Source organism: Homarus americanus, unplaced genomic scaffold (genome assembly GCF_018991925.1).
Source record: "Homarus americanus isolate GMGI-L3 unplaced genomic scaffold, GMGI_Hamer_2.0 scaffold22250, whole genome shotgun sequence".
NCBI classification, from domain to species: Eukaryota; Metazoa; Arthropoda; class Malacostraca; order Decapoda; family Nephropidae; genus Homarus; species Homarus americanus.
In genome coordinates, this window is record NW_024741189.1 from 8,146,149 (window position 1) to 8,172,832 (window position 26,684).

General features: G+C 39.0%; 2 protein-coding genes across 3 annotated transcripts in view; one reads left to right on the forward strand and one right to left on the reverse strand.

The window, feature by feature from the left end:
* The window catches only part of LOC121875623, a 111,130-nt gene extending 91,931 nt beyond the window's left edge, over nt 1-19,199 (forward strand). For both annotated transcript variants that reach the window (XM_042380218.1, XM_042380219.1), the window contains 19 exons: nt 5,900-6,130; nt 8,553-8,619; nt 9,184-9,292; nt 9,478-9,522; nt 9,678-9,819; nt 10,469-10,669; nt 11,125-11,474; nt 11,726-11,839; nt 12,206-12,343; nt 12,498-12,701; nt 13,004-13,220; nt 13,552-13,731; nt 14,254-14,472; nt 14,894-15,091; nt 15,250-15,361; nt 15,528-15,661; nt 15,915-16,156; nt 16,315-16,511; nt 17,581-19,199. In XM_042380218.1, coding sequence (XP_042236152.1) covers nt 5,900-6,130; nt 8,553-8,619; nt 9,184-9,292; nt 9,478-9,522; nt 9,678-9,819; nt 10,469-10,669; nt 11,125-11,474; nt 11,726-11,839; nt 12,206-12,343; nt 12,498-12,701; nt 13,004-13,220; nt 13,552-13,731; nt 14,254-14,472; nt 14,894-15,091; nt 15,250-15,361; nt 15,528-15,661; nt 15,915-16,156; nt 16,315-16,511; nt 17,581-17,750 — 3,270 coding nt within the window. In that variant the 3' untranslated portion in view covers nt 17,751-19,199. The remainder of the gene's footprint in view (nt 1-5,899; nt 6,131-8,552; nt 8,620-9,183; nt 9,293-9,477; nt 9,523-9,677; nt 9,820-10,468; nt 10,670-11,124; nt 11,475-11,725; nt 11,840-12,205; nt 12,344-12,497; nt 12,702-13,003; nt 13,221-13,551; nt 13,732-14,253; nt 14,473-14,893; nt 15,092-15,249; nt 15,362-15,527; nt 15,662-15,914; nt 16,157-16,314; nt 16,512-17,580) is intronic.
* A 667-nt stretch (nt 19,200-19,866) lies between these two features.
* Nucleotides 19,867-25,085, reverse strand: LOC121875624. The gene is made up of 3 exons (XM_042380220.1): nt 24,822-25,085; nt 21,603-21,696; nt 19,867-21,092 (listed from the first exon to the last, which is right to left on the reverse strand). Exons 1-3 carry the CDS (start codon nt 24,827-24,829, stop codon nt 20,880-20,882), a joined length of 315 nt encoding a protein of 104 aa, XP_042236154.1. The 5' UTR covers nt 24,830-25,085; the 3' UTR covers nt 19,867-20,879.
* Nucleotides 25,086-26,684: the final 1,599 nt, after the last annotated feature.

Sequence of the window (26,684 nt, forward strand, 5' to 3'; positions counted from 1 at the left end):
ACGAACCTTACTAATTCCCTTACTAATGATGGTCAAAATTGTATTAATACTCTTATGTAACCAGATGCCTTCGATACTCACAATCTAATAGTGAAAGGAATTAAGTAAGATTGGTTAAAACTGAACCTTAATACGTAACCTGGAGATGTAAAGGAGGTGAAAGTTTGTTTTGAAAGCGAGATGTTCCTGTGTGTTACTGGAGACTCACGTAAGTTATGTTCACAATAAGAATATCTGAAGTATGGTGTCTTGTAGACCTAATGGTTTGTTTACACTGAGAGGATAAGATGGGGTTATCACTCTTGAATATTGTCTCCGCAACTAAAATACAGAATAGTGGTTGTAGTAATATAGGTGGTGGACAAGGGGAGGTAAGTATCGTTATTTAATGAAGCAACTTTTACAATGTCAACATAATGTAGTTTTACTTCCGCTCAAAGACATTATAATGATTATAGCATCCCTAAAGAAAACAAACATACACACAAACACACACATTTTATATATACATGATTTCATAAATTATATCAAATATGAAATAACATTCATACAAATACAGTATATTATTCGGACAAAACAACGCCTAGAAACCCCAAGAAGCAAGATGTAGTGATTTTTTTTCTTCAATATTTTTATTCCATCATCTCACCACTTTTCAGCTCACTGTTCGGGCGGTTGGTCTGTTCTTTGACATTATGAACTTTATTGTCCAGTTTTCGTACTGGAGTGTCGAGATAATTATACTTCAGGAAGATTAGAAGAAATAATAATGAAATTAATACATAAACTCTTTTTAACGACAACATCGCAAAGTAAACTGTAAAAATTTCCACAGCAGTAAGCGAGCACATGAGGTAGCAGGGATGGAGGAGGATACCGTCCTGAGGAGCTCCTGAGCCCAGAGTTCTACAACTAGTTATGAGGCAGACGTCAGCTGCGTCGGTCGTGCTGTTGATAAGTTCATTCTCTGTCGTTCTCGTGAACACACTAAGCGGAGTTTTTTTTTCTGAATCGTTCAATGTTGTGCATAACGTATACAAAACGAATTCTTGACCCAGTGTGAACACATACGTTTTCGACCACAATGATACTTAACTCACCCCGAGAGTGAGTGGGATACCAGTAGTGTTGAGAAAGTGATCGGCATTGTTACAAAACTGATTCTCTGGCCAATACCATGGAGCAAATTATCATCGGCAGGGAGTTACAGGAGGCAAGATCAGCAATCTTTGGTGGGTATCAACCAAGGCGCCACAAAAAGGTCACCAACGATCCCCAAAGCCTCGGCTCTACGTTCTATAGGACCCACAGCCGGAGGAACACCAAGAGACGTGCTGCGAGGAAGACAAACAGTTGGTGTATAATAGGGAATACTGAGGTGGACTACGTAAGACCATTCTGTCTTGATATAGATACACTGATCAAATTCGACGATGATGATGCTGACGAAGATATCAAGGAATTACGAGATAGTCTCAACAAGGGGTTTTATGAGACCAGTACCTTCAGCAGCAGCAGCACCAGCAACCTCAGCACTTGCAGCTCACTCAGCGACACCATTCAAGCATACTTCGAACACAAGGTATTTTTTTCGTGTTACAATTTCGAGGAAAATCACAGCAATACCATCGGGTACATCTTGTGGGAAAGTTACAGGTGTGTGTGTGTGTGTGTGTGTGTGTGTGTGTGTGTGTGTGTGTGTGTGTGTGTGTGTGTGTTTTGCCTTTTATTGTTAGTTGCTTCCCTGCGATAATTTCAATACATTTCTGATTTTTCGAAAATCCCAAGAGATTATACATAAGAACAACCAGTTAAACACAATGCATGAGTAAATGCAATGAGAACTAACCAAACCTAACCTAACCTAACCAAACCTAACCTAACCAAACCTATACCTAACCTAACCACACACAAAAACGAAGAAATAAAAAACATTCACCCAAATATCTTACCAACACAGTGTTAATAATTTCGCATAACTATAGTCTGTGTACTGGGGGTGTAGGACTGAGTGTCTAATCATTCCTACAGCTCTTCTGAATTATTTACATATACCGCGATGGCTTTGGGGACTTATAAGACAGTGAAATAAATTATAAAATCGATAAGGATACTACTAATACGAATACAACAACAACAACTACTACTACTACTACTACTACTACTACTACTAATAATAATAATGATAATAATCATTGAGGCCACATTTTACTCTTATTAATTCGAGTGTGTTGAAAAGCCCGTCATCTCCTACTCGCCGCCTTCTTTTAAGAGAGGAGGTTCAGAATATATAGCTATTTCGTCAGACTTCCTGTTGTGTGTGTGTATGCTCTTCACGTCATCATCCCACTCCTAATCCCCACAACTACCACAACAACCACAACTACCACTAATAATACAGACTCCACAACCGCTATTATTACAGCTACCACAACTGCTACTGATATATTCACCAGTGACAACACTAATCATCATTGAACCACTATCATCATTATCACTTATAACCACTACAGCCAACACCACCATCGTTGAAATTGTCACACCACTATCACAACGCTGCCACCACCACCACCAAGACTAAACCATAACCATCCCTACCAACACCATCAGTACTCCAGTAAGACCACCATAACCACCACAACAACCACTATTACCACCACAGCTATTTCCAACTTCTACAACTATCTGTAACCCATTAATCTATAAACACCACCACTACCATCATCATCACAGCTACCACCACTACCATCATCACAGCTACCACCACTACCATCACCACCACAGCTACCACCACTACCATCATCATCACAGCTGCCACCACTACCATCATCATCACAGCTACCACCACCATTGCTACCATCATCATCACAGCTACCACCACCATTGCTACCACCACTACTACCATCATCACAGCTACCACCACCATTGCTACCACCACTACTACCATCATCATCACAGCTACCACCACCATTGCTACCATCATCATCACAGCTACCACCACCATTGCTACCACCACTACTACCATCATCACAGCTACCACCACCATTGCTACCACCACTACTACCATCATCATCACAGCTACCACCACCATTGCTACCACCACTACTACCATCACCACCACAACCATCACCACCACAAATCAGCATCATCACCCCCACTTACACCATTATGAGTCAGAAGTTCTTTTGTGAACTGGTGTGTCTTACACCCTGTTCCTCGGTGACATGTCCTTCCCGCTTGAATCATTATAGTGAAGAAAACAAAAATACTTTGAATGTCATAAAAGAGGATAATGTCTGGGGTCTTGTCTAACCTAACTTAACCTAACTTGCCTGGGGGGGTTAGGTGAGGTTAGGTTAGGGTGGTTTATATGGAGGTAAAATACGTTAAGGTGCCTGATCTTCACGTGGTCCAATATTTCTTTGTTTCTATGAGAAGCAGATACATGAACAATGGTGCCCTGAGGGGATGCTGGTCTGGTATTACAGTGGTGAGATTGGCCAGTGTCAAATATGAGTTAACGAGCCCCCACCACCAATACCTCCCCCACCACCGCCACCACTTCCCCCATCACCATCCCCATCATCACTTCCCCCATCACCATCACCTCCCCATCACCACCACCCACACTTCTCCCATCACCATCCCCACCACCACTACTTCCCTTATCACCATCCCCACCACCACTACCACCACCACTTCTCCCCTACCACCACACAACCACCCACACACACCTCCCCTACCACCACACAACCACCATCATTCACCTCCCTCACCATCACTACTACTGACCTCCCTCACCATCGACTTGATTCCTCTATTCAGGATACAGATGACTCACTTGAGCTACACACTGTCCCTAGGTTACTTCAACACGCCGCCAGTACTTTTACGTCGACGACTTCTGATTCAGGGGTTTACTGTATTTACTAAAAAATGTGAAAACAATTTGTAACTCTAATGTCACCACGTCCATGAGTACTGGAATGACTAACGACTGTCCTTTGTACGCGTCTGGTCCTGTCTCACGTAAGGTCTTCAACTACATCCATGAGCAAATATTCCAATCGGTTTTTTTTTTGTATTTCCCGACTTAGTTGACCTTCAGCTCGTTACCATCATGGTGTCATTGTAATCTTTTTATTAACCTTTTTAAACAACTTAACTGGGAACTACACCTGTATAGACAATATTTATACTGGCCTTCGAGTATCACCTGATGATTAGACACCCAAACTTATTTTTTTACATATTAACTACCCCAACGCTAACCTAAGCTAACATAATCGAACCCTAAAAATCCACCAATTAGCAGTGAGGTGTTTAATCATGAGGTAAAATTAGCTCGGTGTGGGGATGGAGGAGGGGTAATCTACACGTGATCCAACACTACATACCCAGACGTCTTAACACCTTTTCCAGAAGAATGGGTTATTGGCTGTTCGCAAGACTGACTTCGCCTCCTAGCTGTAAATAGTTTTTTACTAAAGTTTAATATTAACTTGTTTTACTGAGTATAATACATGGGAGACAGCACCACGCATAGGAGACAGCACCACGCATAGGAGACAGCACCACGCATAGGAGACAGCACCACGCATAGGAGACAGCACCACGCATAGGAGACAGACTTGGGGCATGGGGAGGGAGGACGTGACCATGGCCGTCATTGGGTGTAGTTAGTGTTGCCATATGATAGTCAATGTTATTTCCTCTAATTGGTAATTTCGTCAGCTCCTTCAACTGCGGAGAATTGATTTAGGAATACCATTATAATTTATTGTGTTAGGCAGCGAGCAATATTTCCCATACCACAATTAAGTAGAGAGTGATAAATAAACTTGGATTAATGTCGTCTAATAATGTCTTTTTTCTCTCTCTCTCTCTGTATCTCTTCCTTTCTCTTTCTTCATTGCAATAATTCACTTTCACGAGTTTGTTATCATTTTCTGTGTCATTACTTTTATCTTACGTGTAAATTCCTCTCTGGAGTCGTGAGTTTGATGTATATGAATACCTACCATGGTGGCTGTTGTTTAGTATAATTTTATCTCTGGGTAGTTGACTTCAGCAATCACTTATTACATATTTCGACCAGCTTGTGGAGCTGCATACTTATGATCCTGTTACCCGGGAGAAGGAAGGAACAACTTCGAGGGGGGGGGGGGGTGTTGAAGGCTCCTCATACTGATCACCTGGCAGAACCAGAAATCTCAGAGGCTTGGTCGGGCACGAGCCCTGGAGAGCAAAACATGATTTATGAAACATCCGCCTGCAACATGATAATATTGAGCAACCGGATGTCACTCTGTGCCCGTGATATCTCAAGTGGTTTCCCCTGTCTCCTCAGATTTTGAAGTTCAGATTTACTCACTTCACTGATGTTTTAATACAGTCGTTGGAAAAACATATACAGTACAGTGTATTCAAGTAAGATGTATTATTTGAATCAATCTAGGCAATGAAATTTAATTTAATCGGGTGTTAGGTAATACTGTAAAACGTGGATGTTCGCAGTACATTAACCATTGCTGCAAAGATGTCTTGATGAAAATGAGTAAACACACACAGTCACCCGCTATAATAAAACGCATTATACATATCGTCCACGATGTTGTTTCGGGTACAGTACGAGTCACGGGAAGTCCTTTACTTCAAACGTTCTCGCAGCTCCCGAAAACAACGAGGTTCCATCTTTTATTTATTTTGAAGTGAGAGAAATACCCGGGAATATTTACCCAAGTCTTTGTTACTGTTCTAGCAGGTCCCCCCCCCCCCTCTACAGTAATTGTATGTATTCTTTATATATTTATATATATATATATATATATATATATATATATATTGTGGTGTACCATGTGAAGAATCTTCACTCACATTATCTCTTTTTGCACCACAGACGGAGGACCTACTGACAGATTTGTTGTACTCGGTTCACTCACTCATGGGCGGCGCGGGTGATGGCATGTGGCATGTCATCACTGCTGCTTCAGCTGGTGGCCAAACCACATCGGGGTCCTCCAACCGCACCAGCGTCTCTCTCGAGCAAGTCTTACAAGTCCTTCAGGAAGCCTTCCAGGTCAACCAGGACACAGTGGATCGTCTTACCCAAGAAGTGCAAAGTAGAGCGGTGAGTTGAAGGGCTGACCCTTGAGCTGGATCTGTTTATAAAGTTATCTTAATATCTATTAGTGAAAAACCCATTACTTGAAGATTAGCCACCCAGCTTATTTTGCCTGATGATTAACCCTTAACGCTGCGTTCGCGGTTAGATTAGGTAAATTTAGGGTAGCGTTTGAGTGGTGAACCAAATAAAAACTAGGTACAATCATCTCAAAAAGTCCGTGCCCTCGTCAATCAGAATGAATCGCTGGAGCGAACCCCGTGCCGGGAGTGTCCCAAAAGGTGGAGCTATTCACGCCTGGCAACTTTATACATAAATAACTAATGTGAGATCAAGATTATAATATATTAAAAACAAACATGAGACTAATGCTGTAGAAAACAATATTTGGTTACTGTACTATACTCCCTTATCGTGAGTGTATAGAAAAACGTTATTATACAAGTTTTCGCATTATATTGGGTTATATTTTTTTTAGGTTTCCATTGATTTGTTTTTCTTTTTTAACCATGTCAGACCTTCCCTCCAACAATCTCGGAGGACCTGTGGGAATTCGGGTTTTTTGGGGTGGGGAAGAGCAAAAACGGAAGCTGACCTAAACCAACAGGTGAAATTGCAGTTTCACTTCCAATTAGTTTTTGACCAGAAATCTAGGTTTTTCAATAGTTATGCTAGACTCTGTTGGTTTTACAAACAAAGTCTGCTCCTTAGTCTTGGTAAGCAATGTGTGAAATCTTACAAATTCATGAATTGGATAACTTTTGTAAATGAAAAATACGTAAAATAAACAAATGTATTTTGTGGTGTTTCAGGCGAATCTTCCTTTCATTTCCGTTGCAAATGAGCTGTTATGGAGATATGCCCCCCCCCCCCCTTGCCAACAAAATTGGTTGCGCAAAGTGAGCAAGGCTTTGAAGTATAGGGAATTTTTGTGGTAAAACACGCAAAAAAAAATGACGAAACGAAACCTCTTAACCTGAGAAACCAGAAGGGCCTGACTTAAAATAGCCCCCTGGACCCCACGTCGTGTAAAAACTTACCTTAATTAACAGATGCTAGAGGATAAAGTGGTGCTACTTGTAGGAAGAAGTGGTGGAGTATAGTCTAGTGATCGTTGTATTCGGCCTGGAGCATGTTCAGATAGTAATGTAGGTAATGTTCCTTCTTATTGCCAGCACGAAACACCCAACTCTTGTCCTTTCACAAGTGTTCTATATTTTGCGTATGAATACCTGTAACACTTCACAGAGGCTGGTAGAATACCAAGAGCCTTAAAAATGTCAATGTCAGCGGGTTTTTTTTCAAACACACGATGAATGATTTGCCAAGCTGAGATATTACACTCGTGCAAAGAGAAGCCATCAGACGACAAAACTAAATTTCGAAGCTCTGATCATGCGCAGGAGTATCACATAACATCGAGAGCAACGCTGATTGGCTAGACATAATCAAGTGACACCGAGACTCAAGGTGATTGGCGCGAGTCAGGTGGATCATGTAAACAGTGTTCCCTGGATCATTACCGGGTAATTAATTTGGGTAACCGCTCATTCGCTCCTTTGGGACCAGCTGTGTGTAGTACTGCTTCGAGCCCCAGCGCCTGTGACTCGTGTGTGGGAGTCAGACCACCAGACTAAAAATGTGTAAATTTATATTAAAACTAGTGATCCAATCCTTTCGTAAACATAGGGAGTGAAACAGCTCTTATCCGTTCCCCGCCGCCGGGGGAGATTTAGCTGGTGGTGGAAGATAAGGTGTCACTTGGGTTGCTTCTGCTTTGACTATATATTAAAATATTTGTTTGTTGCATCTCGTGCAAAAGAAGCTTTTATATTTATTACATCATATTTCTTTTATATAACACAAATTCACGGATAAACATGTCATTGATATGCATATAAAATATATTGACATTTCTGTGTTGCCATAATGATCAAGTGCATAATTTTCATATGTATTAAGAATGACATTCTTACACGAGAACTTCAGTAATACGCCATCTTCATCCGGAGAGAGAGAGAGGGGGGAATAATTTGTTTGTTCATATTTTATTATTATTACATTCAGAACGGAATGTTAGAGGAAATGTGTATGACATCCCCATTCCCCAGGTAAAGGACAGTATAACCAAGAATACTCGCAGGTGTGTAGTCCAGGATTCCAACACTGCTAGTGCTGCATTATTTCATATAGTTTCGACACTTACTTGTTCGGAAGGAGACGAGGACTTTTGAGGAGACTGTACTTACTGTACATTATAGTTGTACAGCGTTCAAAATGATGACAATTACAGAATCAATAACTTACGAGTATAACTAATATATGTTAACACACTTACTATATTCTGGAATGTAGATAGTTTAGAATGAACGTCTTTTGTAACATACTCTTATTATGATCGTTAAAATCCCGTATCTTCATCCTCCAGGCTCCTGAGGTCAACCTCCACCTGAGTTTGAAAGAGGCCAAGGAACTACGACCGAAGACTGTCAAGGGTGAGTTTCTTAAGTATAGTTTTATGGTGCAAACATGTCAAGAGGCTCAGGGGCCTTCAGTCTCAGGCAAGAATAAAGCACATGTTGCTAACTGCATGTGTAATAATAATGATAATAAACGGTTAATTAATAGAGTTGCAGCCGGTGGCTGAAAATATACAAACTTACAGGTGGTGTATACATAATGATATACGTTCAATACATTTACAGGGCTGTACAGTACATAAATCAGGAGCTTTGTGTGTGTGTCAATAAACTCATAAAATACCGAAGGTCTAATCATGCGGCTATATTGTAGTAATATTGGGATATTTAGTTTTTCCGCATAACTAATTCGCAGTTGATCTCACCTTGCTCTCAGTCGTTCATTCCGTCACATGTTACGACCGGTTGAACAGCACACAAGTACTTGTCTATAAATCTCGATAATATTACAGAAATTCAATCACTCTTCAGTCTCTTGCTTTGTACATTTCTGGGTAATATTAGTTATTATCGTGTATGACCTTCGTATTTCTCTTTCTCTTATGTATATCATATTTTATATCATATTTTTCTTTTCAGGAACAACAAACTGTTTCGTCACACTGGCCATCCCGAGCAGCGGCAAGTCACAGAGGTCGAGACTAGAGAAAGATACATTAATCCCCAAGTGGAACCAAGACTTTACCTTGTGAGTCACAACTGTAATGCTTTATTTCTCTGGTGCTAACATTCATGTAATAACTTCAATATTCGAATTAACAAAAGTAAAATAAAGATATTATTTGATATTATATAAATGCACCTTATCTTAATGTCTTGAGGTCTGCTTTTAAAGACGTATTTTTATTCTAAGCCTATAATTTTTTATTCCAGACGCGTGCATAACCTCCAGAAAGATGTTCTTCGCTTAGAAATATGGTGAGTATAGGTTAAACTTTTTAAGATTTTTTGATACTGAGATCCTTATGCAATTATGTAAGATTTATTCATGTTTCGAAAAATATATCCGTCAAGAGGAAATATTTTAACTCGTCACGAGTAGTTTGTAACGAACTTACTATTGTGTCTTGTAGGCATGAGTACGATGCTTTGAAAGTTAAGCAGTTGACAGCTGTTCGGGATATTAAAGGACTTGGTCGCCTGGTGCGGGGCACAACAGCTCAGGCGCGGCACCAACCTCCTCACCTTCTTGGTCAGGTCACCATCAGTGTGAAGGTGAGACATGTACTAAAACAGTGTTATAATGTAATTTATTAAGTTGTTCATAAGTTGAGGAGACAATTATAACAAGCTACAACGATCAGTTACATAAATATAGAAAAGTTAATTTGTAGGTTGTTGTTGTAGAATACATACTGAGCTGTGAGCCGCTTATAATATTAATAGGGGTTGGGTGTAAACGGGACTGCACAGCATGGGCCAATAGGCCCACTGCAGTTTCCTCCATTCTTATGTTAATAAATACTTGATATTAGTGATTATTAACTGTACTATCTAGTTAGTCTACATTTCATAACTCTTTAATAGATTACAACATAAACAGATTATTCTAATTATTACTGAATGATGAAGTATGGTCACGAAAGTGTAGATTAATGAAAGTTTCTAGTATCAATATAAACTCTTTTGTACAGTCAATAAGGAACTCTTAACACGAAAGTCTCGGCAATGAATGTTCACTGTGTAGACACGCTTACCAGGTATAACGGGTCACGTGAAGATCAACCCCTACCAGCTTATTTCACCTGATGATTAAATATCTTAACACTACCTGGTTATTCTTCGTGTGGTCCAGCTCAATCATACGGTACAACTCAACTTAGTACAAAGAGAAGACATCGTAACCACATGCTAACTTCTTCAGGATGTGAGTGAGCATGGACTGAACGGCTGGTACTCCCTGGGGAAGGAAGAGGGTGAGGCTGGCAAGGACCGAGGCAGTATTTACCTCGAGGGCTCCGTGTCTTCCTCCGCCCATCTTGAGAACAAAAACCGACACTCTTATGATTCGCTGTTGGCACGTTTAGTCCACCACCAGCTGAAGAACTCTACCAACAACAACCACGTGAGTTTGTTTGTCCATTCATCAAGTTACTGCTGTAATATTCATCCTTTATTTATACATCTATATATTATTGTTAAAGTTCTTATTATATTGTGAAAGTGACGAATAAGTTTATATTAGTATCTGTATCATGTTGTTACAAGTCCGTACGATTACTTAGATTATGCTAAAGGAATAACATGATTATATATGAAGTGAAATTTGCTATATCAAAATGTTTCTTATAACTTCTTAAAGACAACTATTTGTAAAAGCTATAGTTGAAATCTTCAGTGACAATTACGAATCAGAATGGCTGTTGAATTGCTCTAAGGTTATCATTAAACAGTACTGACTGACTGTCTTTATTAATTTTACATTTGTTCAATATACTTTATGGTTATATTGCAAAAATGAGGACAAGTGTCTTATTAAACTTGAGTCTACATCGTCAGAGTTCATGATTCTTTTTGCAGCAAGAAAATGAATGGTCAACACCGTGGAATGGTCGCGTGAATAGCAGCGCAGCGGCCGCCTTAGCTCAGTATGCTATAATGCTGGATCTGAATGACGCCTCCCTCCAGTTGTCTTGGTGGTGTGTGGGCAGCCGTGTTGCTACTGTCGACGCTGCCTGGACACTCTCCCAGCTCCATCGAGTACAAGCTGCCTTGGGCAAGAATTCTTATCAGGAGGAAGACTTGGCTGAGTTGCGGACGTCTTTAGTGAGCTTCGTGTGTGCCAGTAGTGATCGCCTCAAAGATCTACACACAGCATATCCTCCCTCCTCTAAGGTTCTCGCGCAGCATCAACTCTCATACACACTCAAGTGAGTTCTCTTTGATGCAGTTAAAACATAAAAAATAATAGAATTAATTTAATGGTTTAATTTTGGCTCACATATAACGAGTTCATCAGCTGAAGCGGAGACTAAGGCTCCATCCACTCTTTTTACCTGACAAAGTTGCCGTCGTTATCAAGACAGACTAGTTCTTCATAAATTTCTTTTTATATATAATGCAACTCATTTCGACAATAGTTAAAACAAGAGTTATTTCTTATATTTGTTGCATATTTCAGAGCACTACAGAGTATCCAGACCCACAAAGGCACCCGGGAACTACTGGATCAGGAGAGATTGCCTCACTTGCACGAGACTGTTATAACCAGCCTAGCAGAGCATGCCAAAACCTGGTAAGTTACAACCCTGGTACAGATAGTTCCGTTTCACCCAGAATTTTGGTCGTTTTTGTGAATATTACTGAATTATTAAACTTTAGTATAAATCATGTAGGTTCATAATAATATAGTTTTTAGGGAATACTGTATAATGTTTCCTGCTTGTGTCTATCCACTCATTATCTGAAGCTTCCTTTTACTCAGTTGCTATCGCTTGAATTATCCCTCATAAACTACCAGTGTGTTATAAACAAGTCTTGGGTCATGTCACTAACGTTGTATACCCAAAATCTCCACATAGTTCCAAACACACAGTTTCTTTTAGTGTTGCACAACATAGAAATGTACGTTAAAGAACTAATCATGTATGAATACCCACAGGTGGATGATGATGATTAAGGATCAACTACGAGGAACGGTGACAGTAGACGAGCAGATCACCCCAGTCATTAATATTGTGGACGAGTCGAACAAATTTCTAACTCAAGCTGCTGAATTCTACAATGGTATCTTCCTAAAGTAAGAAATCTAACTATTTTTTCTTATGATTTCTGTTGAATGTGGAACTTGGAATATGAAAATTATGCACTGTTGGCTTTAGTGCTTGATTCCGTTAGCAAGCACCTTGACTAAATTATACTTCAGTTACTCATAAGAAAAACTTCCCTCCCAGGGAGATGAACATCTCGTACATGCAGACAACTTACCTCATGGTGAGTAAGAAGGTCAACCCATGTGTCCGGCCACTGGTCATGAACATCTACAACCGCATGCCAGCAATCAATGACCACAAAAAAGATGCTGACGATGTTCAATACGCCCTGGAGGTGGGCACGTCACTCTGGCAGCTGTACATGAATCTTTGTCGCCTGAACAAGTGAGTTTCCTTTTGAATGACAATTTTTTTTCATCTGCCATATCCTGAAATAATAAAGCTTTGATATTTTTTTTTAAATGCACTGTATGTTTCACAACTGTTCAATAAACTGACTGAATTTAAGTATTATATTATCCACTATATACGGAATATTAAGTTCAGTCAAGGAATTATATGTTTGAAGTGTGTTCTAGAATAATTAATACTTTTTAATTGGCAGAATTTCTATATAAATAACGACTGAGCAAAGAGAAGGCAGAGTTTCCGTGCATGTTATTTTAATTGACAAACTTTACCTACAGGTTGGGTGAGTCGCTGCCTATAGAAGCTCGTGTAGAGTCTGGTGTTCGGAAGTACCACCGATGGTTCTCGCGAGGAGTAATGAGGTGGCTTGAGCTAGCCATAATTCGTGCTCGGATTATGATTGAAAAGGCTGTCGACCTGGACTCCTTTGAGCTTGTGGACGAGTTATGTAACTTCAGTTCTTCTTCAACCGACACCATTGCAATATTCCATGATGTAAGTTGTGTCAATTAACCCCAAAATAGGGATGAATATTCTTTGACAGAATATATTGATCCCAGAGATCATAATAACATAGTAAAATTAAGCATCATTTCACTCTTTTCTTGTGAACCTTAGTATTGTTTCTTTACGATAAATTCTGAGTCACCATAATGAAACATAACTGTGCATATTAAATAGTTCTCGGATAATCCCAAATAGATTTTATTTGTTCTACAATGGAGACAACATTAAGTGGAAGAAATTCAGTGTACTATCGTGTTAATTTCAAGAACGAGAAGAAAGTTGTTTTCACCAGTTGTCATATTTTTTTTTATTTATTCAGGTGAAAATCTGGTGGTTAAAGCTGGCGTGGCCAGATCCAGAGAACAGCGCTGTATTACTGGCCAAAATCCTAGAAGATATCTGCTCGTGTGGGACATACTACTCAGACCTTCTGAGAGACAAGGTTGACCGCATGTTCTGCAGACAAGATAACTCCAGCAGCGTCTTCATTACACGACAGGTATTTGTTGTTTGATAGCCACCGCAGGTGCTTTTTGTGAATTACGGACACTTTCGCAGACATTTGATATTCAAAACACTAACATTAGGATTCTCATGTTTCAGTATACAGTATCTCAACTTTCCTTTACCAAATTATCTTAAGTTACAGTATTTGGTCGTCTAAAAGCAATTTACATGAAATTATATAATTAACTTTGTTACTTTTATCTACAATGGATTATTAATAAGTGTGGAATATGGCCACAGCTGACGCTATGATGCTGCAACTGTTGTGTCAGTATAAGATGAAGTTAGAGAACTCTAGTACATTTAATTCATCATGTATGACTATTTTAAAATGGTAAAGTTACAGCAAATCAGAGGAAGACTATCAGATATTAGAATACTGTACTGTATTACTACTACAGGTAATACAAATTTCTTAAAAATTAACCTATCAAGAGTTGAAATGAAACCGACCACTTTGACTTTGATAGATTTTGTGTGTGGTATTAATTCTTCTTCATACTCCCTCGTCAAGATCTGTGTGGGCCTCAACAACATCGAGAGAGTCCGACGAGAACTAACAGGACTACCAGGCCATTTTGGCTTTGATGTTCTCCTGGAGGACGTCAGAGTGACAGGCAGCGGCATCGGGGCAGCAACACAACTTGAGTCTACCGTTGAGAGGCTTATATACAATGCAGCTGACAATATGGAGAATAAAGTCAATGAATTTATTGAAACTGTAATAGAAAACGTAAGTCAGTCATTAGAACTCTCTGATACTTTAGTTGTATGGTGTGTGTATGTGTGTGTGTTCCATATATGTTTCCACGATTTTGCAGTTTTGAAGATAGAGTTGAAATTTGGTAGGGAGGTGCGGGTGGCCTAGGTGAAGATAGTGCACTATCTCCAGCCCACCCACCCGGGAAAAGCCAGATAATCTAGCTAGTATTATATGTAGTAAGGATGTGTATGCAGTCATCTAAAACTAATGGCTAGATCTTAAACGATTATATATTAAAATCTGGGCATTTTTTTTAAGGATGACCTGTGATGTTTACGATTAATTAATTCCGACACGTTTAAGATATGTATTAGCAATTGCAAGTTATTAGTTTTCAGATGACATTTAAATTATTTATAAGAGATAATTACCCCAAAATTCTCTTCAACAGATAAGACCCACACTAAGGAGAACTGTAAATCAAGCCTGTGATATACAAAATGCAGCCCCGTTCTTGGCTGAGGTTCTTGGACCTGCCATCAAACTCCTTCACACCCACCTGCACACCTCCAACTTCCAGAGGTTCTTGTGGCGTGTGTGGGAGGTCATTATTGATATATTCCACGCCACTGTCATTGAAAATTCAGAGGTAAGAGTTTAGGCTATTTTTTTTACTAGTTATTCTAAAAAAAAGTGCATTTCGAGTCGTATTTATAACCCTTAGGATTGATTATTATTTACATAGTACAATATATAACAAAGTAAAAATGTCGATTGTTGCTTATGATATGTTTCTTTATATTGCAGGGAAGAAAGGCTAGCTACTTTGGTGGTGTACACAGCATCTTGCAGGAGACACTTAGATTCTTCTCACAAAATGAAGGAATTGGTTTAGACGAGCATACGGCACAGACTACAGGTAAGCATTTAATTATTTGTTGGCGAGTTAGTCAGGGTGTATATACATGATAAAGCGTTATATTACTGAAAGGATGCAATATTCTTTACAAACGAAATAATTCTTGCCGACTTGTGTCTAGTGTTGTGAGTGACCACACTGTTATGTTGGAAACTTTCCTCCGCAGAATACACATCTCTCATAGAGTTGTTGGAGAGTCTCAGAATGTCCACCGAAGCGTTGATTGCAAAATATTATCAGGAACGCCACGAAGAACAGGTGGAAGACATTTTACCTTCAAAAGCCCAACTTGTGGTAAAGGTGAGTGTTATTAGTGAAGTTCACATAATGAAAATAATAGATTTTTCTCTAATAGTTTTGTTCAATTATGGAATATTTTTAGGTATAAAACAATTAATTTTCTGTGCATCGAACCCACAGTACGTGTGTTCCTGTCTAATCCAGTATAATCCACTGATAATTTATATTTATTAATTATTTTCCCCAAATAATTAACATTCTCTGTATACATACTTTGAAATGCACGTTAATGATATGCATATTTTGTCCCCAGACGTTGTTCACTCGTCCTGGAAAACTGATTGTAGACGTACTTATGGCCCGCGACATTGTGGTAGAAAGTGATGCCTGTAGTGTCAGTTCCCGTAGTGGCCCTCACCTTCTTCATCACAGTCAGTTGGTTGATTCCTATGTTAAAGTTCAGTTAGTACCTCAGGAGTGGTTCCCTCATGCCATCCACAAGACCAAAACCCTGCGTAAGCAAGACCCAGCTGTTTATGAGGAACAATTCGAATTGTAAGTATTTTTTTTCTTGATTCAAGATTGATTGTAGAGGAAGTATAATAAGTGGATAATAATTGGAAGGAAGGCAAAAATGGAGATCTTATTCACTTATATTAAACTTCATAACAGATTGTGATTACCTAAATATTTTAAACTTTTCTCTCCTACAGCGATATGAGCAGGGGTGATGATGGGGTCCGTGCTGGCTTCTTGTTGTTCACTCTCAAAGACTACAACCTGGGACGTACTAACACCTTCATAGGGGAAGCCTTGGTGCCCCTGGCAGACCTCCCAGTAGTAGACTCGTCTCAAGTTCACACTGTTTCTCCCAAGTACCTCAAGATGACGACTCCTGGCCTGCGTATAGGTAATACAATTTGTGATAATTGGCAATCTTACTTTTATGGAGTACCATCTTATGATCTAGCTCTCTTTATCCTCATGGAAGCTTAAATATTTCTTATGCATTAAGTTTTCTAGGCTTCGTCTTGTGATAAGAATATTTATAACACTGATAAGTAAAGATAAGTAATAGTATAAATAAATAAGTCAGTTTTTATGGGTTACAGGACACTAGTTATTACACTATAGATATTGTTTGACAGATAACGAAGACAGATTTGACTCGGATGACTCGTATTCAATTATATTAATGTCTATATAGTCGTATAAGAATAAGGTTTTCTTTCACTTTCCCACCAAAAAATCCTCGGAAGATTTATAGTGTTAAAGGAAGGTACATACATAGGGAGGTGGAGAATTATTACTTTTTACTTTTATCCTCTTCACCACTGATCGGCTCGTTAGTCGCTTGGGCGATCGGTTAAGTCTTTGTTACGCACTGTTGGCAAGTACTGGGCATGCACTGGCTCCTGAATGTATCTGAACCTGCTCCAGTGTTGGTCAAGTCTGGCTTTGAAAGATCTCACACTCGGTGCTGAACACCATGCTACACTTGAAGTCTCCTCCAGCCCGCTTGAGTAAAAGGCACACTAACATTGGCCGACCGGAGACTCAGGTGACCGTCTGCAGCAGTGGTTAAATCTGTCCCTTAAACAACCCAGTATTATTCCTGCATCCTAGATAATCGTCACTGTTAGAATGGGAGAACTTGAAGTAAAAGTCCCTATAAAGAGGAGCCTAACAAGTTGTGACGACACACATCCTGGATCTTGGCTAAGTCCTCACGTCCCACAACTCATGGGGAAGGGTTGGTATTCCTGTTGGTTGGCTGGAAGATCGTCTATGAAACAAGAGCCCAGGATCAATTCTCCACCTCTCTCATAATGCTACTCCTTGTATCAGTTACTGAATCCACCTGGCGGGCTTCATAGGGCTATACAGTATAGTATATACACATGGCATCAGTAAAAATAAAATATTTAAGAAATTATAATATGTTCCTTTTGTAAGTTTTGTTCTTACTCTTCTTCCAGGATATAAATCTCTTAGGGCACTGCAATGCAGATCAACAGACAAGACCGCCACTACTTTCTGGAAGAAAGTTGCAAAACGACTACCAGATTCTAAGTCAACACTTCGACCAGATGAAGAGAAAGGAAGATCAAGAAGTCCGACTTTAAAAGAAAGGCTAAAGTTCTCTTGAGGCAACTATAACACATCAATATTCTATGGTGTAGTGCATACCATACCATGAGGTAGTGGACGGCTTCTTACCACAAGAGCCACAGAAGTGTGTCAGTTTATCACCCACTTGGCTCCTCAGGCAGGCCAGTGGAAGTGGGAGGTGCAGCTAATGATTTGGAGCGAAAAAAATAGAAAGAATTTTAGATGGAACAAGTTTAAGTATATTGATTGATATTCATCTTTTTGAGTTGTCCCATTTATATTACAGAACCAGCTGGACTTGGTAAATAAACTGGGGCATTATCATGAGTCCGGCAATAAAGACTGTGTATAATGTATATCCTTCATTAAGTGTGATCCTGTGTATAAGAGTTGAGTCAGTTTTTGCGATCAACACATTGCCCGGTTCCGTAAACCTGTCGTGTATGGCTGTGAGCCCAGGGTACCGTTATGGGTGGGGCTGTGCTCAGGCGAGTATTGTTGACTACAGTATATCTAAAATGCCTCGAGGATTTCCTTTGACTTCTTTGGTTGCAATCCAGTATTTAAAGATAATATTTTTCCTTGGCAATACTTAATGTTAATTTTATCGTGATAGAGAAGAAATTTTTTGGAGTGCTGTCAAGTTACGATGAATTTATCATACGCTGACAAAATTATTGTAGTACAATGATGTGCTTGCTTCATGTGTCATCTATCGTCTCTAGTCTATCTGTTAAAGTTTTGCTTCCCGTGCATTTTTACACCAATCACCAATTATATTTAAATTCTTAGGAGTGTTACCAGTGTAAACATACAGACCAAGTTTGATTTTGACGACTCTAGCTTGTACGGGTCCAGGGTTGTGTCTCTTAAATTTATCAAAGCAAAAAGTTGGTAATTTTCTTGCAGTCAGCTGATGGGCCATTACACTCCCCAGGTGGAACATTTTCATCACATTATAACACAGTCCAGGTACTGTACAGCTCGAGGGAAAAAATATTTTGTGATAGATATATTTGATATATTATTCCCATGCGTTGCATTCATCAAAAACAGCATTTCTACACAATATCATATACCTTTATAAATAATGCTCAAGTCCATTAAATCTTTAAAAAAAAAAACGAAGATATGCGACTTGTCACTCTCAAACAGCAAATAACACGCTGTGACAGAATAAGTTCATCAATTTGTAATAAATTTTGTGTGTAGCTGTAAATATGCCTTTTATTTTACTACTGTACAATTGATTATATGAATAGATGGAGTTTGATATCAGTGATTGATTAGTACGTGATTGTTATATTTTTGTGTAAAGTCCCTGGTTCACAAGTTCTCCATAATGTAATACTCGTTATTACTGTAAGTGTTCAGCTAGTCATGGTGGTCACAGGTGTTATGTGAAGACGTATCTGATTTATCATAACTATGTAAACAGTTAATGCCTTGTTTTATATGCTGTAAAATAAAACATATTTATAATATATATGTTTACCTTTTAATAGCCTGAGGTAATACAACGTAAGTGCTAGTAAAGAGAATATTAGTTATGGTATCTAAATACATTTACCCACATATAATAGATGTAATTATCCACATGCAATAGATACAGCTACCCACATACAGTATTTTAACTAGAAGTAATGATTTGACTGGCAATGTTGTCTACACACATTAACTAGGCGCAGTACAGCTGATACTTACAAGTGACTTTTTCGGGAGGGGGGGGTCATAGAATTTTGGAAGTTCTAAAAGGTTATGTCAGGTGGCTCACAGTTGGCTGGATGCATTTTTATCGAGTCTGTATGAGTAAAGAAGACGTTAAACCTCCCAATTAGGTGTAAAAAAAAAAGCAGCAGGTATTGTTGTACATACGGGTGTAAACCGAGTTAACATGCCACTGATCTTTAGGTTCAGAGATTCACTATAATTTTTTTCTTTACTCACACACACACACAAACAAATTCTTAAAACGGCATCGTGACAAATTTTATTCCCTTAACTGCGCCTTCGTTAAATAATTGGTTGAATTCAATATAGTTTTCAATTTCCTTTTCACTTATTTAAAAACGAAAAATTTCGACTTTAAATTTGATCTGAAACAAAAGAATCTTACATACGCTGTGAAAATCTTTGTGGAAATGAAGAGACAATTTCCTTCACAATCCTTTATTTCTGTGAATCTCAATTCTGATACACTCAGGTATACAAGGTGCATACGTACACGTCATTGTTATTGATTATGTGATGAAAGAAAAACAAACCTGCAAACCAGTTGAGTCTCAGTTAATGTTTTATGACATGAGTCTCTGGTCTTATAGAGGCCCGTGTACAGTTAGCTGCTTTGTTTTGTATCAAAGTATAAAGGGGATGATTCTTCTATGTCGTTTTAAAACCATGTGCATATTTCAACCTGAATAACGTGTCCTCAGTTGTTATGTCCAATCCCTTAATTACTTAAGCTTGGGATCACATAATGCGTACACCAAGAAATGTTCTTGTAATTCGATTCTAACCAAGGAGTATTTACCAATTTACCAAACTGTTTCCCTTTTGTATCTCATATTTGTGCTAGAAAAATCAAACAAACTGGGATAGCCTGAATACCGAGATGATGTGACGTCATTTGAGGGCAGCTAAACCGGGTATATTTGTATTTTACTTCTAACAGTAGATACAGTGTAGTAGGAATTCGTTAATATATTTAAGGATAAAACAAAAAATTACTTACTATACAAATGCCATACGTAACTATTGGGAAAGGCCTTACACCAGGGAATGTCTTAATAATAGGAGGGGTGGGGATGAGGTGCGCGGAACACGGGTATTGAGCAAATCTTTTATAAGTTACTATTATAACTACAGCTGAGGAGTTTTAAAACAACCTGAACCAGAGTGGAGGAGATTGTTCTCATACCTACATGAAAGCATTAACTTCACGAACTCCTAAATACTGCAATGGACGACTGGATCCACTTTGAGTGTAAAATCATAGGGAAGTAGTAGGGGGAAATTTAGTGTTTCAAGAATTGTTTTCATGTGTGCGTTCTTAAGGCTGCTGTAATGGAGACTAAATTGTCGCCGTTCAAAGTAATATTTGCCTTTTATTTTTTAGAATTTTGCCATGGTAGATCGTGCCAGGGCTCTACTTAGATTTCTTTTAGTTCTAGTATTCGGTGTTATTAATCGATTCCGGTCTGCTTAGAATTACTTGTTCATAGCTCGAAGTCTCACTGGGTGAGGAGGTAAGAACGGAGTTTGGGTCGAAGCTAAGGCTTGGCAGTGAAGGGGGCAGTAGGCTGGCCGAGGAGGCCCATGGCACCTTGCAGTAGCAGCGCTGACCCTGTATCTGGTGCGACTCAATGATGAACCCCGGCTTCTGTGGCGAGGAGAAGTACACACTTAAGATCTTATTCCTTGCTTTTGTTGGACAGAAAATTACATATTATGATTACTTCCCTCTGCACTGTGTGGGGCGAAGTGAAACCCCAATTATTTATACAGAATCGCCACAAGGCTGCCAACACAAGATTAGTCACATGGCTGCCAACATAAGATTATCAGAGCTGCCAACACAAGATTAGTCACAGGGCTGCCAACATAACAAAATGAGAAACAGGGATGTCAACACAAGGTTGATAAACTTGTTAATTTAATTGGTGTTCCAGTCTGGTCCGACGTGTAGTATTTATTCTTAGTTAGAAGCTTAAGCGTTTGCGATACATTTTGGTTGATCATGCACCTATGTTTGTCTGTAGAGAAGCACATTAACCTACTCTTAAATAATATTCTGTTGGTGCCACGCGAGAGAGAGAGAGAGAGAGAGAGAGAGAGAGAGAGAGAGAGAGAGAGAGAGAGAGAGAGAGAGAGAGAGTCAGTAAAGCCATACCAGATCAGCGGCCCAAATTTGGTAGCGAGTGGTGTCGGTGAAGCCAGCCTGGCAATCCACCACCAGCAGAGCCACGACTACCACCAACAGCAGCCTGAGGGAGAGATACGAGGATTTACCATCACCATTCCCGAACTGATATTAGAACGTACAGTACAGTCCAAGGTGATAATATTAGAACGTACAGTACAGTCAAAGTTGATAATATTAGAACGTACAGTACAGTCAAAGTTGATAATATTAGAACGTACAGTACAGTCAAAGTTGATAATATTAGAACGTACAGTACAGTCAAAGTTGATAATATTAGAACGTACAGTACAGTCAAAGTTGATAATATTAGAACGTACAGTACAGTCAAAGTTGATAATATTAGAACGTACAGTACAGTCAAAGTTGATAATATTAGAACGTACAGTACAGTCAAAGTTGATATTAGAACGTACAGTATAGTCAAAAGTGATAATATTAGAACGTACAGTACAGTCAAAGTTGATAATATTAGAACGTACAGTACAGTCAAAGGTGATAATATTAGAACGTACAGTACAGTCAAAGTTGATATTAGAACGTACAGTACAGTCAAAGGTGATAATATTAGAACGTACAGTACAGTCAAAGTTGATAATATTAGAACGTACAGTACAGTCAAAGGTGATAATATTAGAACGTACAGTACAGTCAAAGGTGATAATATTAGAACGTACAGTACAGTCAAAGTAGATAACATTAGAACGTACAGTACAGTCAAAGGTAAAAGTTCCATTCCTCGACTGAGACTTCAAGATGCTGGAAGACTGAGACCCCGAACTACTGAAACGATACTCCGAGAGACACTCAAATGAACAATAACAAGAGGAGTAATTCTCACAAACGAACAGTCAAAACACTTATGAAACACACTGAAGAGTAGAGAAAACACTCACACGAACAAATAAAGGACTACAAAATAAGAGATGCAAACAACATTTTCTCAAGAAGTTTATACATCTTTCTGTAAACACTGTCAAGAGGGACCATCAGAATTGTTTAATATACGTCAGTTGTGTACGTATAATAAATCTAAAAATAAATATACTTCACCAGGGCCCAATATGTATCAGCAAGGTTAGGTTAGCCAATAAAATACGATGACCATAATATCGTTCACTTTGGAAAATCGATACCGTACACCTTTCAAATAGTGCAGAAATTTTTCCTATAAATTATAATTACCGGGAAGTTATGCAAATGAACGGCAACACGACAGTATTGAGAGATTTATGTTCGTCAGCTCTGAGGTAAATATGTATATCAGTCTGACGTAATTACACGTAAATATTTATAAATACCAAACCGAGTTCTATTTTGGTATGGATATTTTTTTTAGAATCCCATGAAGATTTGCCCTCCTCCATCCACCTTATTTCCCTTAATTAATAAAATCCTAATGCTATTAGTGCGGGGACTGGGGGCAGTGACAGCGTCTTTCCTGCGTTGGCTCTTGTCTGCCTCGGTCTGCAGTCGGGATAACTCGAATGCATGAACACCTTCTCGTATGGTGCTCCTCCAAGCGTTACCATGTGGTGTAATCGTCTCCCAGGTGAGGGGGTCGATTTGGCCCTTTTTCAGGTTTGGCTTAAGATAATTCTTATACCTTTTCAATTGCCCGCCGGCGTTGCGTTTACTATTCGTTAGGTGACTTTAAAGTAGCTGCTTTGACAGCCTACTGTCGTCCATGCTGGTAACATAGCCAGTCCAGCGTAGTTCATGGATAATGATAGCCTCGATGCACCTTCCGCACTAAATGCAGCCCTCCACATGTGCAACGAACGTGAGACTCTGCCGGTCCCTTATCGGCCTCTTTTAATCACCTCGGAACTCCCTAACCTAGGTGACATCCCTAATAACTCATATCATTGAATCATAGCTGGTTGATCGTCATACTCGATTCCGAGTGACAGCAAAGTAGTAGTAGTAGTAATGCTACCGGAGGTTTAGGTTAGGTTAGGTTAGGTTAAGTTAGTAGTGGGGTGACTAAACGTAGAAAAAAACAGATACCATTATATACTCCACACGGCACTGTACTTAATGGCCTTCACTTCCCCAACAGCCAAGTCAGGTACCCATTCACATCTGGGTCGACTGGGAGTGTACGGGACAGTAGGGGAGAGCTGTATCGCCTCGCCCCCCTTATAATTCAACTACCAATGCTTGATTTATAGATAACACTTTTTTGATACGCTTTACATACTGGGTAATCATGGTATTGTAACTAAAAAAGGCAAGCATGAAGCAAGCAATATAAGTATAAGTATAAATGTATGAATGTATGTATGTACAGTATGTATGTGTGTACATTATGTATGTATGTACGTACACGTATAGTATGTATGCATGTACAGTATGTATGTAGAGTATGTATACGTATGCATGTACAGTATGTATATACAGTATGTATGTTATGTATGTAATGTATTTATGTTAAGTATGAATGTTATATATTTATGTCATGTATGCATGTTATGTATTTATGTTATGTATGTATGTATGCATGTTATGTATTTATGTTATGTATATGTATGTACCTGTATGTATGTATGTCTGCGTGTGTTTATTCGTGTGTAGGAACAAACCACATAAAATAATTAATTATAAACACCTCGTATTAAAAGAAATTCTGCTTATACATCAACCAATATCGTACATAAAAATAAGAACAGAGGTGTTCTAATAGAGGAATCAACAGTGTGTATTTCGTCAGGTTCAGGAGAGTTAAGTACTGGTGGCATATTCTTTCCATTATTCCGCCTTTTCCGACCTGGATGATAATGGTTGTCGTACGCAAGGGAACTTTTTCAACACCCTTTTAATGGTAGTTACACCTTTATGTACTACAAGGTATATTATTCATGCAACTTAATTTCGAGTACTTAGTATCAAATGCATTCTACAACACATAGAAAATGAATATCTGAGTTGTTAGATGTTAAATTTCCAATCTCGCTTACCTACAAGACCCGCACGTGACGCCACATAGTGTCATAAGTATAAGAATCTCGGAAAACTTGTCCGTATCTGTGCATCACCGTCGACCACATACTATGCACAGAAATGCCGCACAAGTAAAACACACACAAAACTGCTTTCACATGCACAAATATATGAAGAAACATTTATCAAATCTTATCACAGGTAACAAATCACTTTCGAATTACGGAATAATCAGCCACATCTCACCTCAACATGTCGTCTTGGGTGATGTTTGATTCTTTACAACTGTAGGAGAGTGACAGTGCCGAGGTAAGTTATCAGCCTTGGGTGACAGTAGCGCTCCCAAGTACTGACCTACGGGATGCTCCTACTACCCTAGCTACCGTGATGTTATACCTGGATACGATTACCACTAGATCACGGTTGATACTAGACACGACCATTGACGCAACCACCACCACCTCCTCTCTACGACCTCCGCCCTAGTACGACTGCCACCTGGACTCGATATGACTCAACCCGGGGCACAAGTGTTTCCCCGCAAGCCCTTTCAGTTCTGGGAGTTCGTGCCGGAATGACTTTCATCTGAATACTTGACCAGTATTAATGACCCTTCGTAGTGATGGATCATGTGTGTGTGTAGCTCATGGCAAATGTCGTGTTCGTAGTATCTAGGTGTCTTTTCCGGAGGTGTCCCGAGGCTCACCTGTGGTATCCTCGCCGCTACCAGCAGGGGTTTAAGGTTGTATGTTGCCTGCCTTCATATGTAGGGGCTATATAATAACCCAGACAGCGAGCGAACATTCTCCATTAATTTTTGTGTCAGTTTAAAGTTAGTTTATGACGAAATTATATACACTGTACATGTGTGTGTTGCACTAAGGAGGGATAATCGCCTAATAGCAACAACTTCAATGTATTTCTTTTGGGGAAACTTCTCACTGGCTATAGACGATCATTAAAGATAAAAAACACTTAAGTGAAAAATCTCATAGAAAACCCAACCTAAGCTAACAATAAAAAATAAAAGTTATATGTATTTGGCTAAAATGTCTGTTGCTTTTTAACGGTTATTCGGCGAGTATCCCTATTTAGCACACACACATCATGGGTTACACAAGGTATGTATGTCAAGGAGTCAATGATATGTTAGGTGCATAAAGAAAGTTCTCTTATGATGCACGTAGTTTATTAAAACGAAAATAAAAGGTGACCGTCAAACTTTCTATTCCATTTCGACTTATCTTTATTTCTCCTTTTTTTTTTGGGTATATTTTCATCATTTTGCTTTCGTTCATGCTGTCATGTTCTCTTGGTACACATTCTTCAAACTCATTCATTATCATTTGTAAATTCCTTTCCAAACCACAACTGACTCGTTTCTCATTTGCATATCGTATCATAATTCAACAACGTTTGCTCCTCTCTCTTTCATTCTTGCTTTTCACTTCTCTTATTACCCCATTCAAAATCATGAAGATTTTAGACATCTCTCTCTCTCTCTCTCTCTCTCTCTCTCTCTCTCTCTCTTTCGTTTCCTGTCTCTCAAACTCTTTCTCTCCCCTCCCAAATCTTTCTTTTTCACATTTTTGTATTTCTCTTTGTTATGCTTCAAGTGTATGTATGTCTGATGGTGGGTTTGTGTGTATATATGTATGTATGCACAGGTATGACTTAGTATGTATGATTGCACATGTTTACAAAAACGTATATGGTGGTATATGTGTGATAGTAAATACATATCTATATATCTACATACGGTTACGTGTGTGTGTGTGTGTCTGTCTGTGTGTGTGTGTGTGTGTGTGGTAAATAAGGTTGATGAGGGTGGGTCGGATTGCCACAGAGCCGGGAATATATAGAATACCTGCACATATTCACTGGAGTTTCACAGCTGCACCTCAATGGATGACCGCCAGTTGGTGACGTCCTAGCCGTCAGATTTTTCACGCATATACATTTTTAGACATTAACATCAAGACAGGTGTATCACTCGAACTGTGATGGTTAATTACCACTAATACTACTACTAGTATCATTACTGTTACAAATAATAATAATTAATCAGTTGATACTAATACTACTATTTTTTTACGTGGCCTCCAGCCT